At 40.7% G+C, this 18022-nt stretch overlaps 1 protein-coding gene across 2 annotated transcripts in view; it reads left to right on the top strand.

The window, feature by feature from the left end:
- The window catches only part of LOC126174861 (uncharacterized protein C2orf42 homolog), a 231343-nt gene that overhangs the window by 150239 nt on the left and 63082 nt on the right, over positions 1–18022 (top strand). For both annotated transcript variants that reach the window (XM_049921260.1, XM_049921261.1), the window contains one exon: positions 14506–14716. In XM_049921260.1, coding sequence (XP_049777217.1) covers positions 14506–14716 — 211 coding nt within the window. The remainder of the gene's footprint in view (positions 1–14505; positions 14717–18022) is intronic.

Genomic DNA, 18022 nt, shown 5'->3' with positions numbered 1-18022 from the left:
CAGGAAATATATGTGTAATATAGGACACTTCAGATACGGAAAAAAATCATTATCATTTGCTATTATTCCTATGGATTTTGATTACACTCTCTAATATCATTGATTATAAAGAACAATATACACAAATTTAATTCAGTGGGTACTCTGCAATACGCTAAGACTCCTTTTCCAGTAGAGAGTCTTTATTTGGAAGTTAGTGTCAAGTATGCTGACTTTTGGCGGGCTACTTAGTAACTTGAAATCCAAGTACTGAGACCCTTTTTCAGGCATCATTGGTCTGTAGGGTATGCTTTGTGTATTGTTCTTCCTCAATGTGCTGTGGGTGTGTACATTAAAATTTGTAATCTGCTGTGAGCTATCTTTTGTGATGTATATTACTGTTTTATATATGTATAAAGATGTAAAAGTTAAAAATGCATATATTTTTGTAGCAGTTTCTGCATATTTTGAATTTCCTTTTCTGAAATTTCCATAATTGCTTTTTTTGATGTGAATACACTTACTGTTTCTTGAATTTTTGAGTTTTCCCATACTTTCATTCCATACTTCAGGTACAGTACAAAGAGCCCACATTATAAGGTGCACAGAAACAGTTTGTTTACATATTGCAGTAGCTGCTTCATTATGAATAGGATGGAACTGAGTTTCTTATCTACAAAATTAATATATGGTTTCTATTTCAACTCATTATCCACAGTAATACATGAGAATCTAGTCGATTCTACTTCTTCTAACTTTGTATCCATTTTTATATCCATGTGCATAGACTCCTCTTTGTGTCTGAACACTGCATGTTTGCAGAAATATACGTTCTTCTCTCAATCTGTTCCAAATTTTTGCCACAATCCAGTATCGTCATGTCATCTGCATGCATTATTTTCTTTTCTTTCTCCTTAACACCTATATCATTTGATGTTGTTGTTGTTGTTGTTCTTGTTGTGGTCTTGGTCTTTAGTCTGAAGACCGTTTTGGCACTGCTCTTACATCCTTGTGAATCTGCTTAGTGTATTCATCTCTTGGTCTCCCTCTACGATTTTTACCCCCAGCACTTCCTTCAGTACTAAATTGATGATCTTTTGATGTCTCAGAATGTGTATTATCAATGGATCCTTTTTTTTAATCAAGTTGTGCCACAAATTTGTCTCCCAATTCTAGTCAATATCCCCTCATTAGTTACATGATCTGTCCATCTAATCTGCAGTGTCCTTTGGTAGCAACCAAGCGAGGTGGTGCTGTGGTTAGCACACTGGCCTCACATTTAGGAAGATGATGATTCAAACCCACATCCAATCATACTGATTTAGGTTTTCCATCATTTCCCTAAATTGCTTCAGCAAATGCTGGAATGATTCCTTTGAAAGAACACAGTTGATTTCCTTTCTCATTCTTCCCTAACTTGAGCTTGTGCACCATCAATAATGATCTTGTTGCCAAACTGATTTCCTCTCCCTCCTCCTCTCTTCAATTGCACCACATTTGAAAAGCTTCTATTCTCGTCTTGTCTAAACTATTTATTGTCCATGTTTCACTTCCATACATGAGTACATTCCAGAGAAATGCCTACAGAAAAGATTCCCTAACACTTAAATCTATATTGAATGTTAACAAATTTCTCTTCTTCAGAAACACTGTTCTTGCCATTGCCAGTATACATTTTACACTGAGGCAACAAAAGTCATGTGATACCTTCTAATATCATGTTTTGAAGTTTCTAGGAATCCTGCATACTCAGTTCATTAGACAAACAATCAAACAACTAATATTAATGAGTTTTATTACAAGACAAGTACAAATACTTAACTTTCATCTTAGAACTGAACTGCAGTGACTGCTGATTTCTGACTATGTTATGTGGAGAATGGTAATGAAGAGGCTACGATGTGTCGGCTAATGAAGAAGCTAACATTGAAGCTGCTATCAAAGTGGCTGCCACCAGTCAGGCATGGCGCTTATGTTATCTTCACCTAGGGGTCGCCAGTGTCGCATTGTTGTACTGGCGTCCTGGAGGGAGGTTGGTCAGTGTGCGATTGGCTGACCTCTTCTTATAGCCTTCTCTTCTCTGTTGTTCCCGACTGGCATGCCGGTGCTGACTTTGTGCTGCAACATTCCTCTCCACCAAAGTGTCATACCATCGTCGTATCAATAACGGGAGGGGGAGGGGAGGATGCAGGAGCATGGATGCTCTGATGGACCGGAAACTGTGGCTGCAGGTGACATCAGACTTTTGGTTGTACCCTGCCATCCGCGTGAAGGCGAGAAACAGTTGCAATGATGGATCCCCAGTGTGTGTAGTGCAAAGTTTGGCCGTCTGCTGCTTGAAGCTTCTGACGAAATGTAGATGCTGTATGCCATTGAGTTCACAGAATGTTTCAAATTCATTTGACTTGAACTGAGGACTGGTGTCTGACACTGACTTCAGGCAAACCTTAGAGGCAAAAATAGAGGACAATGCCTGAACTGTGCTATGTGACATTGTCGAGTTCATTGGCACAGCAAAAGGAAACTTGCTGAAGAGTCTACCACAATCAACCAAAGAATGTTCCAAAACGGACCCGCAAAATCTATGTGGACATGTTGCCATAGTGATTGAAACTTAGGCCAAGCAGAGAATTTTTGTGGCAGAGTGGTCAGATTTTCCACACATGTGTGACACTACATCGTCATCTGTCACACTCTGACTGTTTCATATGAACAATTCCCCAGTGTTGTTGGTGAAGTAACTGCAACATTTCTTTTTGCAACGGTTTGGGGATCAACTCATGTGACTGTCCACTGTCTTTTGAACAAGAATCACTTCTTTCTGTATTGCGAGGCTGTGCTGACATGCAAAGTACTGGCACACTACAGAGTTCTTTTGCTATGCAATGGGCGAGGCCAAGATGTGCGATAGTATTTTAGCAAAATGTGAAAATCTGAATCTGTTTCTGTGGCCTGTTGTGCAATTTTCCTGTCGTTCAGAGGAAAGGATCGAAGCAATTCAGAATCCTGAGCATAGACGTGACAGCAAGATGCAGCAGAAGCGTCAAAGTCTGTATCATGGCCACTTGGAATAAATGAAAGAATGAAAGTGCATCTGCATTACCATGTTGAGCTGTCAGACAATACACAATCTCGTAGTGGTATTGAGACAACAACAAAGCCCATCTTTGCAATTTTTGGGCAGTTCATACAGGAACCAGCTTCATAGGATGAAACAAGGACTGCAATGGCTTGTGATCTGTTACTAAGTAGAATTTTCTGCCATTTCTGGTGAAATTTGATGACACCAAACACAATAGCCAATGCCTCTTTCTCTATTTGTGAATAGTTACACTGAGCTTTGGACAACACTTTTGATGTGAAAACAATAGGCCTGTCTTTATCACCAAATCTGTGTGAAAGCACTGCACTGATTCCTTAAGAGGAAGCGTCAACTTGCAACACAACTGGTTTGTCAGGATCAAAGTGAACCAAGCATCAGTCACTGAGCAATGCATCTTTAAGTTTTTGAAACGCTTCTTGGTACTCTTCTGTCCAAACAAAGGAGATGTTCCTGCGACGCAAGCGATACGCTGGAGCATTCCATTTGTGCAGCATTCCATATGAAGCAAATATAATTGTTCATTTTCCCTAAGACTGACTGCAATTCTTTGACAATGTTAGGAAGTGGCAGGTCACGTATGGCTAACAAATGTGACTGAAGAGGATGTACACCTTGACTGTTTATGACGTGACCACGATACTGCAGCTCAGGTTTAAAAAAAATCACACTTGTCCAGTCTGCACTTTAGTCCTGCCTCATATAACATACAAAACAAAAAACCCAAATATGCAATGTATTCTTCAGGTGTGCGACCTGCTACAACAATATTGTCCAAATAGTTTTAACAGCATGGTAATTGAGCAGTGTTGGAAGTTCCAAATACCATTGGAAAATGGCGGATGCAGAAGCACTGCCAAAAGGTAAATGCAAATATTTAAACAAGCCCAAATGGACGTTCAAAACACACACGGTTTGAGATTTTTCATCTAGGGATATTTGAAGATACGCATCGCGCGAGACAGTTTTCGAAAAGTAGCAACCAGCGCCTAATCTGTCCATGAGATCCTGTAGGTGAGGCAATGGATAAGTATCAATCATAGTTTGTGGGTTGATTGTAGACTTAAAGTCAACATGGAGGTGAATGCGACCTCAAGGTTTGTGGAGCAAAACCAGTGGTCTTGCCCACTGACTAGCTTGTATGGGTGCAATAGCTCCGCTATCTTGTAATTCTTTAAGTTCAGCAACGACTCTGTCCTGCAATGCAAAGGGAACAGTTCTGGCCCAGCAAAAGTTTGGCTGAGCATTGTCTTTCATAGTAATATGTGCAACAAAATTGTTAGCCTTGCCTACAGAAAAGGGCTCAGGGAATTCATTCAGCAAGCTAGCTACACTATTTTTGGCATTGAATGCAGTCACTGACAACACAGTGTTATGAATTTGAAAGCCATACAAATCAAACGAATCAAGGCCAGATATGTTCCCACAGTCACTTGATTGTAGCGTAGTGAAAGTCACAGTTCGCGTATGCGAGCGATACACAGCAGGCAAAGTACATTTTCTGAGAATGGGAATATCTTGTCCATTATAAGTCGTCAGGTGTGTGCTAGTTTTAGAGTGGCATGGGAAGCCAAACAGTTCATATGTGTTATGATTCAGCAGTGTAACAGAGGCACCTGTGTCCAACTGAAATTTCACATGTTTTCCAGTAAGATGCAAATGAACAAAAAATTTGTTGGCCTGACATAGCACAGAAGAAACTGTTTGCTTGCTAGTTTTGCTAATGCTTTGAATACACTTCATTGATTACATGGGCCTTGCGACTAGATTTTAGTGAGTGGGCGGAATTATTATGTTTGTTCCGTCACAAACATACGGGTTGTACGTGATATTTCTTGCCACAAGCTTAACACTGTGCTTGTCTAGACAGCAATCTTGGCATTTGTGCCGTGACTAGCACCAAGGACGTGACTTAATTCTATTCACTGATGTAGCTTCCTATTTAGAGAACTGTTTATGTGGCTTGGCGCGTGCATGCTATTGCTGCCTACTGGGCTGGTCAAGAGCAAGGGATTGACTCAACCCAACAAATTGGTGGCTGCTCAAATTTATTGGCCGCTGAAGCTCCTGAATCATACTTATCTGGAATTTGCACTGTTTGATGAAATGACAGATCTGACTGTTTCAAAATCTGTTCTCTTAGATTGACACCATTTACATTGTACATGATCGCATCATGCAACTTAACATCTGAGTATAAAGCACCACAAGCAAATTTGAATTTTCTTGTCATACCCTGCAAATCTGTTACCCACTCGCGAAAATTTCAGAATCTTGCAATGAAAGAATTGGTACCTAGCTGCCACCACATTCTCTTGTTTGTCATGATAGTTAGTGAACCTACAACCTGATCATAGGAAAGTTCACCTGGAGTGGCATTAGGGAACGATTTCTGAATGAGGCAAAAGACTGCACTTCCTACCGTTGACAAAAAGTGATTTAGTTTCACAATACCTGATACTTTGTGAGCAATGATGTGGGCTTCATACTGTTGCAACCACTTGAGTCATTCCTCTTCTTTTTTGTTAAACTGGTGAGAAATTGGAGCTACAGTTATTGCAAGTGAGTCAGGTGGTCGTGCAGCGTTTGTTGCTTGGTTGGCCAGTAACTGCTGTACTGTGTTTAGAAGGGTTGCAATTTGCTGCATCTGAAACTGAAACATCTGTGTTAGCTGTGTTGCATCTATCAATTGCAGCTGAGGTGCCTGAGCAGGGGGTGGGAGACGGGGGTTGCTCATTTTGGAATAGACAAATGCAACAAACAGACAATGCAAGTAATAAAAAGAAACACACAAGCATAGAAAATTTCTGCAACACCCACCTGCAAACACTGCATGGGAAGCGGTGGGGGGGGGGGGGGGATGCTATAAGAGACACTGTTAAAAGATGTAAATTCAGCACTACAAAGAAAGTCAAAGTAGAATTAAGGCACCAGCTAAACACAAAAGCCCACGACAGAACAAAACAGAGACAATCTGTGGCAGCTGGTGGCTCTGGGTTTGAAGCATTAACTGGTTGTTCGTATATTAATGCTCTTATATCGTCAGCACCATGTTATTTGTACATCTCATCACCATATTGTTGTGTCTAAGAATCCTGTATACTTGGTTCGCTAGAGAAACAATCAAACAACTTTTATTAATTAGTTTTATTACAACACAAGTACAAATACTTAACATTGATCTGAGAACTGAACTGCAATGACTGTTGATCTGTAACTGTACTACGTAGAGATTGCTACTGAAGAGACTACAATGTGTTGGCTAACGCAGTGGTTAACATTGAAGCTGCTATTGAAGTGGCTGCCACCAGTCGGGTGCAGCACTTACGTCATCTTCATCTAGGGGCCGCTGCTGTGGTGTTGTTGTCTTGGAGGGAGGACTGTCAGCGTGTTACTCGCTGACCTCTTTTTATAGCCTTTTCTTCTCTGCCGTTCCTGACTGGCATACTGGTGCTGACTTTATGCCGTAACATGCTTGGCTCCTTTTGCCCAGTGTAGTGCAGCAATTTGACTTGGCATGGACTCAACAAATCATTGGAAGTCTCCTGAAGAAATATTGAGCCATGCTGCCCCTGTAGCCATCCATAATTGTGAAAGTTTTGCCAGTGCTGGATATTGTGCACAAACTGACCTCTTGATTATGCCCCTTAAATGTTTGTTGGGATTCGTATCGGGTGATATGAGGGCCAAATCATTTGCTTGAACTGTCCAGAATGCTCTTCAACAAATCGCAAACAATTGTGGCCTCATTACATGACATTGTTGTTTGGGAACATGAAGTCCATGAATAGCTGAAAAAGATCTCCAAGTAGCTGAACATAACCATTTCCAGTGTCTGATAGGTTGTCCTGATTGTCCTGATTCTGTACATTTACCCTTTCTGAAACCTTTGTGTGATGGTGCAAGAATGTTATGTTTATCCAGATGAACAACTAACCTATCAGACATATGGATTTCCAGGATGTGTGAGAAACCTAATGTCAGTGAAACTGGTCCGTAAACGTTGGAGACACCTTATCCTCTTTCCTGCGCAATGGCACAACTCTGCTTATTTTCAGTTTTTTTGGAAAAGTTCATCTCTGAAAGAGCTGTGTGCTGTGTCCAGCAATGGAGTGATTATTTGTTCACTTACTGATTTTAGTTCCAGTATAGTTTTCCCTTGTATGAATGTTGTAATACCTAAGTAACCTCCTTTTTTGGACTACGTCTTTCCAATTTTAATTTTTTTTTTTCCCCCAAGCAGAGTCCATTTCAGTAGATACAATTGTTGCATGTGATGATACAAACAGGACACTGGTCTGATTTCATTACAAAATATAAAAACACAATCAAACAAGATTAAGAGTCAACAAACTACATTGGTCTGACTGGACCATAACAATAAAAGCCACAAAATTTTAATATAAAATCCAGTTATATACATACAGGATGACCAACATAAAATCCAATTATATACATACAGGATGACCCAAAAGTCCATTTACATTTGAAAATGCACTGATTTCTTGAATAATATAGATAGAGAGGAAAAACTTGATGCACATGCCTATAACGATGTGGGCTTTTATTGAAACAAGAAATGAGGGCAAAAACTGGCCAGCAGATGGCACTGGACAGCAACACTCCAGGGATACCATGTGAGAATTATGGCAGGTGCATGGTACACTGATATATTACAGAATCACATTATCCCTAGTCTGACTGATAAACATCTGCTGGAAGGTACAACTTTTATGTAGGATGGTGCTCCACCCCATATTGCTACATGTGTGAAAGACCTCTTGTGCACGTTGTTTGGTGCAGATTGCATGCTGAGCCACCAGCTCCATTCTGCCTGACCTCCCAGGTGCCCAGACCTCAACATTTATGATTATTGGTTGTGGGGTTATCTGATTGGTTGGTTGGTTTGGGGATTGAAGGGACCAGACTGCTACGGTCATAGGTCCCTGGTTATGTGAAGTCACAACTCTGCCGCGATCGTCTGACTTCATTAGGGATGCTGAAGGACAACATCCTACAGGAATTTGTCAACATATCTACTCATATGCTGTACAGTGATGTTCACAACATAGTCCCTCGACTTCGGGTATTGTTGATGAATGACTTCCAACATTTTGAACATTTGTTATATCTTTGCTAAAACTGAACTGTTGCTTTTGTATCATTTGGAGTGCTATCTGTTGGTCATTGTGTGCACATTTGTTTGAATAAACAAGCTTGTGTGTCAGTTTTTACCTCTCTACTTACATTATTCTGTGAAGGATTGAATTTTCAGATGTTAACGGACTTTTGGGTTACAGTGTACACAATAAAACATTAAAGATATCCTCACATTTTCTACCACATTTATGTAATTTTCATTGCGTACGTTTGCCTATTTTCTACTTTTTGCAACCATTGTGTTGTCTATTTTCATTGACCTGATCTGTGTTTTTTTTGTTTAATCCATTATTTCCCTTTCTTCCACCACTAATTACATTCCAAGCTGCCTTTATCTTGGTTTCTGAGCTCATAATGGCTGTGTTAATTGCACTTGCTTTTACCTCTTTTATTATTTTCATGTACTTATTTTGTAATATTTCATGGGTTTCAGCTTCACCCACCTACCTCAGTTCCTGCAGCTTTCTTCTCTGTTCTAATATTTCACTGATAATCCAATATGTTTGATCCAGCAGCTTTTCTCATCTCTTTACTTTGGGGAATATCATATTAAAATGGTATTTAATTCTTATAATAAATGCATCATAGTTTCCTTTTACATTATGTACCTGTGGGGTTTCATTCCAGGATTCCCCACTTAATATTGTTCAAAGTATGTTAATATGTTGCTCACTAGTGATCCTGACTTCTTTGGTAGTTTAATTCTGATACTATCTCATTGCTTCTGCAGAAGCAGATATTTCTATTTGAACTACTAACATTAATAATGATGTTGTCAACAACTGACTTTGAAAAGTTACTTTTGTTGGTGCAGATATTGTTGTCACCATGTTGTCTTGTATTAACTGTTCTTCAAAATCTTGTCTTGATTTTTATTGTTTTTCTATGCCAATACTGAAGTCTTCACTGATAACAGTGTTTCTCTCCATATCCATTAGCAGCAAGTTACCAGTTTTATTCAGAAAGCCGCTGATCTTGCCACCAAGTATCTGTGCACATAAAACAGTCTTTAAGTCACCTGTCATTACACAAGTAGTTTCAAAATAATTTTCTTTAGCTATGAGTAATCTTGCAGCTTCACTACTTCAGCCTGCTGGAGCTTTTTGATTTGAACATGTAAAGAAACTCCACCACCTTTTTGTTTAGCTCTGCAAAGGTAACAGGAAAAGATATTCACCTGTATTGGCTGATTATCTATCTGACTTCCAATTAGCCCATGTCCCATTAACGCATAATATGTGTGTTTGTATTTCACTTAGGAATACTTCTGCTTCTAGTTTCTTGTTACCAATGTATCGGATGTGCTGGTGTAGTACTTTTATGTAATTTTCCTTCTGTCAGCCTACATGCTGGGAATTGTATTGTGAAAGCCTATTCTGTAGTGCCTTCTCTTTTGGATGGTTCCCATATTTGGAGTTTTCAGCTAGAACTTTTGATATTTCACCCCTTTCAGGCCACATTAGTTCCGCCTGGATCTTGCACAGACACCTCTTGCTGAATGAATTATGTTTCTTGTCTTCATAGGAATTTCTTTGTTTCTGCTGTTGTTTTGTAACAAATTCATTCTAAAGTATACAAAGACATCTCTGTAATCACATTTGGAACCAAAAATCAGAAACTTATTTTTGTTCCCTTGCACAGCTATGGTCTTGCTTTTTGTAGCAATCAAGTCATACACAAAACCATTCCAAGTAACACAAATATGGCTTTATTCATAAACCTCTGAACAACAATGGAAATAAGCCTCTAATGACTTCACATGTAACAAGACAAAAGATTCATAAAAAAGGTGCAACATAAACGATACCCAGAACAACTGCTGTGAGCGGTACAAACTAAAAGAACATAGAGTAAGTCACCACTGCTCCGCACATGTGTAGGTGCCGAGTCACCAGTAGATGGCATGGCAGAGACAGTGCTGTGTGCAAACTGTCTGCAGATGGCCTCTAGCTGGCCTGTGCTGATACAGTTGGATGTCGATTTAGTAAACACACAGCAACACTACACTTGGTGCCCGCACACTCAGATGCACTAGTAGCAGTATACAGCACCCCTCTCCCTTACACATAGGGGGCGCCCAGTCAATGGAGGAGATGCCGGTGCCCTGATCCGTCGCATCCGAGAGGTAGCAGCCAATGCTGATAGCAAGGGTGGGACGATGTGCTGGGTGAGCACCGGAGCGTAGGGCTGGAATGTGTGGAGACAAGGGCACACGTGAGGGTGGTGGGACTGTACAGCTTCCATTGACAGCACTGAAGAGGAGGGTGCCATCGCCATCTCTGCATCATCATCAGCAAGCAGGTTCTAGGAGGAGATGGGGTTGGACCCACTGGTCACGAAGGTTGAGCTGTTGATGGCGAGGGGGCCAGTGGAGGTGGCTGAACTGCAACAGCAAACTGCAGCAACAGACCCGAGGCCGGAGATGGACCAGTGCTCAGCGCCATGAAGCTGGAGCTCCAGGACGCCGCACATTAAGGAGGCAGCCGATGGGACAGGAGCACCTTCACAGCAGGTGACTATGAGCTCGAGATGCAAGGTGACAGTGTGAGCTGCTGCAACAGTGGCTGCACCCACAAACTGGTAGCTTCTGCTGTGAGCAGGAGTGTAAATGATCAAAGTGGCACACCGTGAGCCTGTCAACTGTATGGGCGTCACAAAGATGGCATCCCTGGCAGTGGACCACAGTGACCACTACCCACTTGGGCCTGTGCCAAAACACTTGCTCCCACACCGGCAATCCCAACACAAAGCAGCTGGAGGCATCCGACTGCTGCCGTGAAGCAACTTGGACTGGCTATGCTCTTGCATAGGCGTGAAGTGATTTGTGCTCAGAAAATGGAGAAGGGCGTTGTCTGGCAAAGAATCCACCACAGACTTTTTACATGGGAGTCGAACGTACACACTCATCATTCCACCTCTTTTGAAGGATTGTGGAATGGCCTCTTTTTTCCACCTGACAGTAATGCTCCTGGGCCAGAGTGAGAGATTTAGAGGTGAAAGCAACAGATCGCTTAGAGCCATCAGCATATTGGTGCACTAGGACTGTGCAGAGGCTGCACTGTGAGGCGTCAGTCACCAAAACTATGTGCTGGTCCAGAGAGAATATAGCTAAACAAGGGGCTGAGATAGTTCACATTTCAACATCTGAAAAGCACGTTTGCAGTCCGGGCTCCAGCCAAAAGGTACATTCATTACAAGGCAATGGGTGTCAACCCCCCCCCCCCCCCCACCCCCTTCTGCCGGCCTTTCCTCCTCCCCGACAGGAATTTGTGGTAATAGGTTATCTTCCGTAGAAAGGCCTGAGCTTCCTACATGGATGAGGATGAGGGCAAGGCATAAACATAACAGTGGAGAATTGGTCTGGCAGAGGGCGAACCCCACCCACAAGAGCTCGAACCCCAAATAGACAATAGAAGGGGAGGGGGGGGGGGGGATCGGAGATTTTGCAAGGTTACACTGTAAGCCTTCGGACTGTAAGACAGAAAACAAAGTGTGTAAATTTTTCAAGTGATCGGTGGCAGAGCAGCATGTGACGACAATATCATCCAGATAATTAATGCAACTTGAGACATGCATAATCAGTTTCTCTAATAATCATTGGAAAATAGCAGGAGCACTTGCTCCACCAAAAGTAAAGTGCAAACATTCATAGAGACAAAAAGGAATATTCAAAACCAGAACTTGCTGAGACTCTTTGTCCATTGGAACATGCAGATGTTCTTCAGTTAAATCAATTTTAGAAAAGTACTGGCCACCCAAAATTTTTGCCAACAGTTACTGCTGACATGGGAAATGTTATATACCCATGATTGCTGCGCATTGACAGTATTACTGAAGTCACTACGGAAGCAAAGTTTCGCTGACAGCTTACTAACTGCATCCATGCATCCAACAGAGACGACCATTCACTAGTCATAACATGTTGCACCACCCCTAGCAATTGAAGTCTCTCCAAGTCAGGGCAACAGGGATAGGACACACATCACAAAAACTATGGGAACTGTGGATTCCAAAGAAATATGAACAGAAAAATTTGTAACAACCATATGCCTTCCAAAAACCAATCTGAAAAATCCTTGTGCAGTGTTTCCAGTTGAAAATATGGTACATGATCCAGCACAAGGTTATTTGTGTCAGTGATGGAAAATCAAAAGACCAGAAATGTGTCCATTCTAAACAAGTTCTCAACACTGTCATCAGCAACCAACAAAAATGTGATGGAAAAAAAGCCACTGACTTGTAAGAAGCAGATGTTGTAAATTGCCCCAACAGCGCGATTTTCTGCTTGCTATAACTGACCAGCTTCCGCATGACTGGTGCAAACAGTGGCAAGCCTAAACTCGCATAGATTTGAGAATTCAATAATGATACTGCAGCACCTGTGTCAGCTTGTAACTGGTGCCCTTGGCAAAAATTTAACTTTATAAACAACTATTGGAGTCTCACAGTGTATGTCCATGTCCATATCCTGAGCTATCTTCAGTGAAGGACACATGGAGTCAATGTGCTCTTTCTTTTGGCAAGCGTTACAACAAGTCCAGCACTTAGAGCATGCTCAATGTTTGTGCTGGACAAAACAGACAGGACAAGGTGGAAACAGAAAATGCTGTCACTGGCACTGTGGTGGTCATAGCCACTTGGGCTGGCCTTGATCTGCTTGGTGCTGGGCCCACATATTTACCACCGACACTGCTGCTTCCCCTTGCAACCTATCTGTTATCCTAGTGTGTACATCTTGTGACACTACTGGCACATCATCCCACACATCAGTTTGGTTACCTGCTGCCTGAGAAACTTCAAAAGATTGTGCTGTTTGCAAAACTTCTGCCAGTGTGTGGTTTTCATAGAGTGAAGCCTTCTGCCACACTTCCTTGTCTGTAGCTAAACAGATAATGTGTCACACACTATAGAATCTGCATAAGAGTCATTATGGGCATCAGTAACGAAGTGACACTTAAGGCTAAGGTCGTGAAGTTTGGCTGCCCAGGCCCTGTATGACTGGTGTGGCATCGGGAGAATTCAACTCGCACCACTATGACATGTGTTCATTTGTGATGGTTGTTGGACAATAAACTACACATGTGATCAAAAGTAAAAGCTGGTGATTCGTGTAAAGGGGCAAGCTGACACAGTAATTGATGCACCTTATGTGGAATCCACGAGGGGAATAAGGCTTTGCACAAATTTGAGTGTGTCACACCAAAAGCCAAGAAGTGCTGTCCGAGTCTTTCTTTGTAAGCTTCTCAGTCCTTGTTTGAATCATCATCACGAGTGGGCAGATAGACTGTTGGAACGGTAACCTTTCTGTTAATGGAAGCTGACAAAGTGGTCACTGACAAAGTAAGCTGTTCAATCAGGGCCGGTAGCACAGCGTCCATAATGATTACACATGATGAAATCACACTTAAAGACTGCACATGCAGGAACTGTTCGAATCTCATTGCCAGTCCTGTAGTAACCAAGTAATATACGAAACTGATATGAATAATGCAAATCAGACTTTATTCATAAACCTTTTAACAGTAATGGAAATAAGCCTCTCATGACTCCACATGTAACAAGCAAACGAATCCATACACCAGGTGCAACATATGCAATACACAGAACAAATCATGTGAGCGGTACAAACTAAAACAGTGAGACAGCTCTGCTCTGTGCATATATATAGGCACAAGTTGTCAGTAGACAGTACGGTGGAGACTATGCCATGTGGACACTTCCTACAGGCGTCCTCTAGTGGCCGGTCCGCTCTGGTGGTGCAGTTGGCGGTTGATTTAAGTACACACGTGCGACAACACTACACTCAGCACACTCACACTCACTAGTAGCAGGGTGCAACACTATTCTTTTAATGTATTTCAACAACTTCCATTTATATTAGTCTACAGTTTTTTGGCTTGTTGGGTTTATTGTGACACACACACACACACACACACACACACACAAAAACTGCTTTTCTCAAATAATCCGTTATTTTATTTCTTTATAGTCAATATTTTGGTTTTTACTGTCTCAATGTCATCTTGTAATATCTTTGTAACTTGTTTTTTGTATCCATTTCACTTGCAAGGTCAGTATCCAGAGACTGTCACATAGTGTATGTATTTTTTTCCTTTATATAGAATGTAATTATATCATTTTGGTTATTTATTCTTTCAAGCTTAAATTTGTGTTTGTATAAAGTGTTGAAACACTCTTTGACATATCAATATCTTAATATGTTTCCAAGATAGTATCTGGATCTGTTTTGCGTTATTTTTTTACAGGTCCTGACAGTGAAACGGAAGCGTGAGGAGCAGACAACACTGCTTGCACTTGTTGATCAGCCCCCACGTATAACAGAAAGCTGTGGGAACACTGTTAGTGGAAGTAACAGCAACACTGTCAGTAGCAGAGAGATAGGCTGTAACACAGCAAATAGGAGAGGCATTGCTCCAAAAATACAGCAGCCTAGAAAACAGACAACAGAAATTACAGGTCTAGTTTCTTCTCTTTAGCCACTCCAACATGCTGTGCTCTTTGTTTTGCCTCCATTCTAACCCTACCAGTCTCTTCCTCCTATCTCTCCCCCATGACTCTCTTTCCTCTCTATCCCCACTCTGATTACATCACTCAATCCATCTATCCCCTTTTCCCCAACCCACTCACATCCCTATCCTTCCCTCACTCCTCGTACCCTCCTCCACTCCCCTCACTCTCTCACCATCCTTAAGCTCACTGTCACCACTTTCTATGATTCTTTCCCACTTCTTTCCCACATGATTACCCCCTCCCACTCTGACTCCAGCCCCATCTCACTTTTTATCTCCTGATCTCTTCTCTCCCCCCCCCCCCTCCCCCACCCGCCCCCACACCACCTCCAGCATTTCCGTCTCTTAACTCCATAGTACTCCGTCTCTCTCTCTCTCTCTCTCTCTCTCTCTCTCTCTCTCTCTCTCTCTCTCTCTCTCCCTCTCTCCCTCTCTCTCCCCTCTCCCCTTCCCCTCTCCCCCCTCCCCTCACCCTCCTCCATCGTTCCCTCCATCTCTCCCAACCCCTCTATCTCTTTCTCCCTGTCTTTTGTCTCTGTCTACCTCTTCCTGCATATCTCTGTCTATCCTTCATCTGCCCCCTCCCCTCCATCCCTCCCCCCAGTTTAGTTACTAGAATAGCACTCAAAACTGCATCACAATTTAAAGCAACTGTTTCTACTTTAAAAAGCAGTGTAATAGATTCTAAAGCTCTGTATAATAGTACTGTGTTATATAATGTGTTCTTTTGTGATTTCTTCCATTCGTGGGAGCTTTAGTCATTAAGCTCAGGGTTATTGTCAGAGCAAAGCCAGTTTGTGCAGCATTTTTGTACTAATTTTTTAATTTTTTTAGCAATGGGGGAGACTTTGAAATAGATCAATTTTACTTTTATAGAGAGGTTATTGAACATTTAAGGACAGTTGAAAGATTTAGTGTCCATCTGTTTTGACACTTTTTTTGTATTAGCTACCCACATTTTACTGAAAGAACTTGTTTCAGCAAACCATTGATTCATGTGGCAATAATCTTCTTCCAGAGCTTTAAAAACTATGATAACCATTTCAATGCTCCTACTTGTTTGAGGAGAGTTTAAATACATTTTTTAAAATAGTCTTTCAATTAATTACCCACATTTCTCATAATTAAGATACTCCTTCATATTTGTCGTATTTCTTTGACATTATCTTTACGTTTGCATGCTTTATTTCTTCATTGATAGCCCTTGGTGTCGACATACTGCGTTCATTGTTATACTGGCTGAAATATGGGGGGGGGGGGGGGGGGGGGGGGGGGGGTGGAAGTTCAACACTGACTACTGTAAATGATGTAACCGACAGCTGCACAGTTGCGTTTCACAGTTCTTTACTTTCACTGTTCACAACCCTCCAGTATTACACAGTTAATATGGCCAGTTCACCACTGGTTAACTTTTTATAAGCCTCATTAATAGTTTGCAGGTGAACATCAGCATACTGCTGCAATAGTTTACCATTGAACATGTACGAGCAGTAAAAACCTAACCACGCAGTTCTTGCAGAATAATGTGGTATATGTGGCACTATTGAACACTGTCATTATTTTAACACATGGTCTATTTGTGTATTTCTTATTTCAAGGTTAAGATGATGCATTGTTGTTGACCTAACCAATACAGGTTCCTCTTCTGAAAATCGGTCTTGGACTGACTGTCTTGGGATCAAAAATCAGGCCTTTATATATCCTCACAATAATAGGCACTGAAACTATACATTGTTCGATATTTGAGTTACAGAAATTTCAATTAAAACATAACTCATTCAATTAATTGAATACATAGAAAAATTCCTTCTTTTCAACAGTTACTTCTACCACAAAGGTTAAGCTGAATTATTTGTTTAAATGATGAAATTAACAGATATAGTTATACAAACAATATTTTTGACAAATCCAGTAATTATTTTGGAATTAATTAAGGGCTGGCTGTGCTAATATGTTTTTGAATAGAGCCAAATAAACATGTAAAGAATGCTAGTGGGTCTTATTCCAAATGTTTATAATTAGTACAAAATTTATATTTGTTTATGAATCAACAATAGAATCTAAGTCATGAAACAATTACTGATTTCACCCTATAACAAAAGATATTAACTAAGAATAGTCAAAATAAATTAGGAAATTAATTACATACATAAATCTAAGCACAAAATTATATCTGGTGGTATATTTCTTAAGACTGAGGGTCAACCTTTCTCTTTTATGAAAATGCAGATTATATGCAGGCATTTTAATGGTAATTAAGGAAAAACGAATTTAAGGAGGCAGATGGCAAAACAAGAGAGGAAGTAAAAAGATCCCAGCTTGCTTTGTTACAAACACTGTTGTGAATGATACGATGAGGGAGTAGACTCATGAGCCTGTTTTGTAATTGTGGCTCATTATCTTATGTTCCTGTTTCATATTTCCAGCTATTTAAATTAATAATCAAGCAAAAATAATCAGTTTTTTGGAACTATAATAAAATTGGCTGGATAGAAGATACATTCACCAGTGGTGACAGGAGAAGTCACATATAAAAGTTAAGGAAATGTGCAAGCTTTTGGAGCCAGTGGCTTCTTTGTTTAGCAGAAGGATTAAAGGGGAAGGAAGAGGGATGAAGGAGAAGTACTGGTGAGGTTTAGAAAATTGTGAGGGCTATGGAAAAGTTCTGGGTGATTTTTCCGTAACTCTCCCCATTTCCTAAAACTTGATAGTTCTTTTCCTTCATCTCTCTTCGTTCCCCTTTAACACTTTTGCCACATGAAGGAGCTATTGGCTCTGAAAGCTTGCACATTTCCTTAACTTTTATATGTGTTTTCTTGTGTTGCCACTTTGAGAGAAGATTTTTTTTCCTATCCAGTTATATTACATATTAATAATTTGAGGCAGATGATAATCTTATCTTTTATCCAAGGCAATTCCCAGTTTAATTGAAATAAGGGAATTGTGTTTCTTAACATTACAGTAGCAGGGTCTCCAGTACACGCCTTCGCACACAGACTGTTGTTAACCATCCTTATTTCACAGATGTTCTTATTATTTCAACTTATTGTTGGATATTTAGTTATATTGCATAATTATTAATCGATGATTTATTGACTTTGTGTACAGTTCCACTCCAAACGAAAATAATGTCCAAGTACATGAGGCCATATGTAAGTGAAGTCCTGAGTTGCCCTCTGAACATCATAAATATGTACAACATGGAGATAATATAAATTTAAACAATGGGAAGTCAGTCCAGGTTGAAATATCA

Source organism: Schistocerca cancellata, chromosome 3 (assembly GCF_023864275.1).
Source record: "Schistocerca cancellata isolate TAMUIC-IGC-003103 chromosome 3, iqSchCanc2.1, whole genome shotgun sequence".
NCBI lineage: Eukaryota > Metazoa > Arthropoda > Insecta > Orthoptera > Acrididae > Schistocerca > Schistocerca cancellata.
Note: the sequence above shows the minus strand (reverse complement) of the source record. Positions and strands in the feature narration are given on the sequence as shown.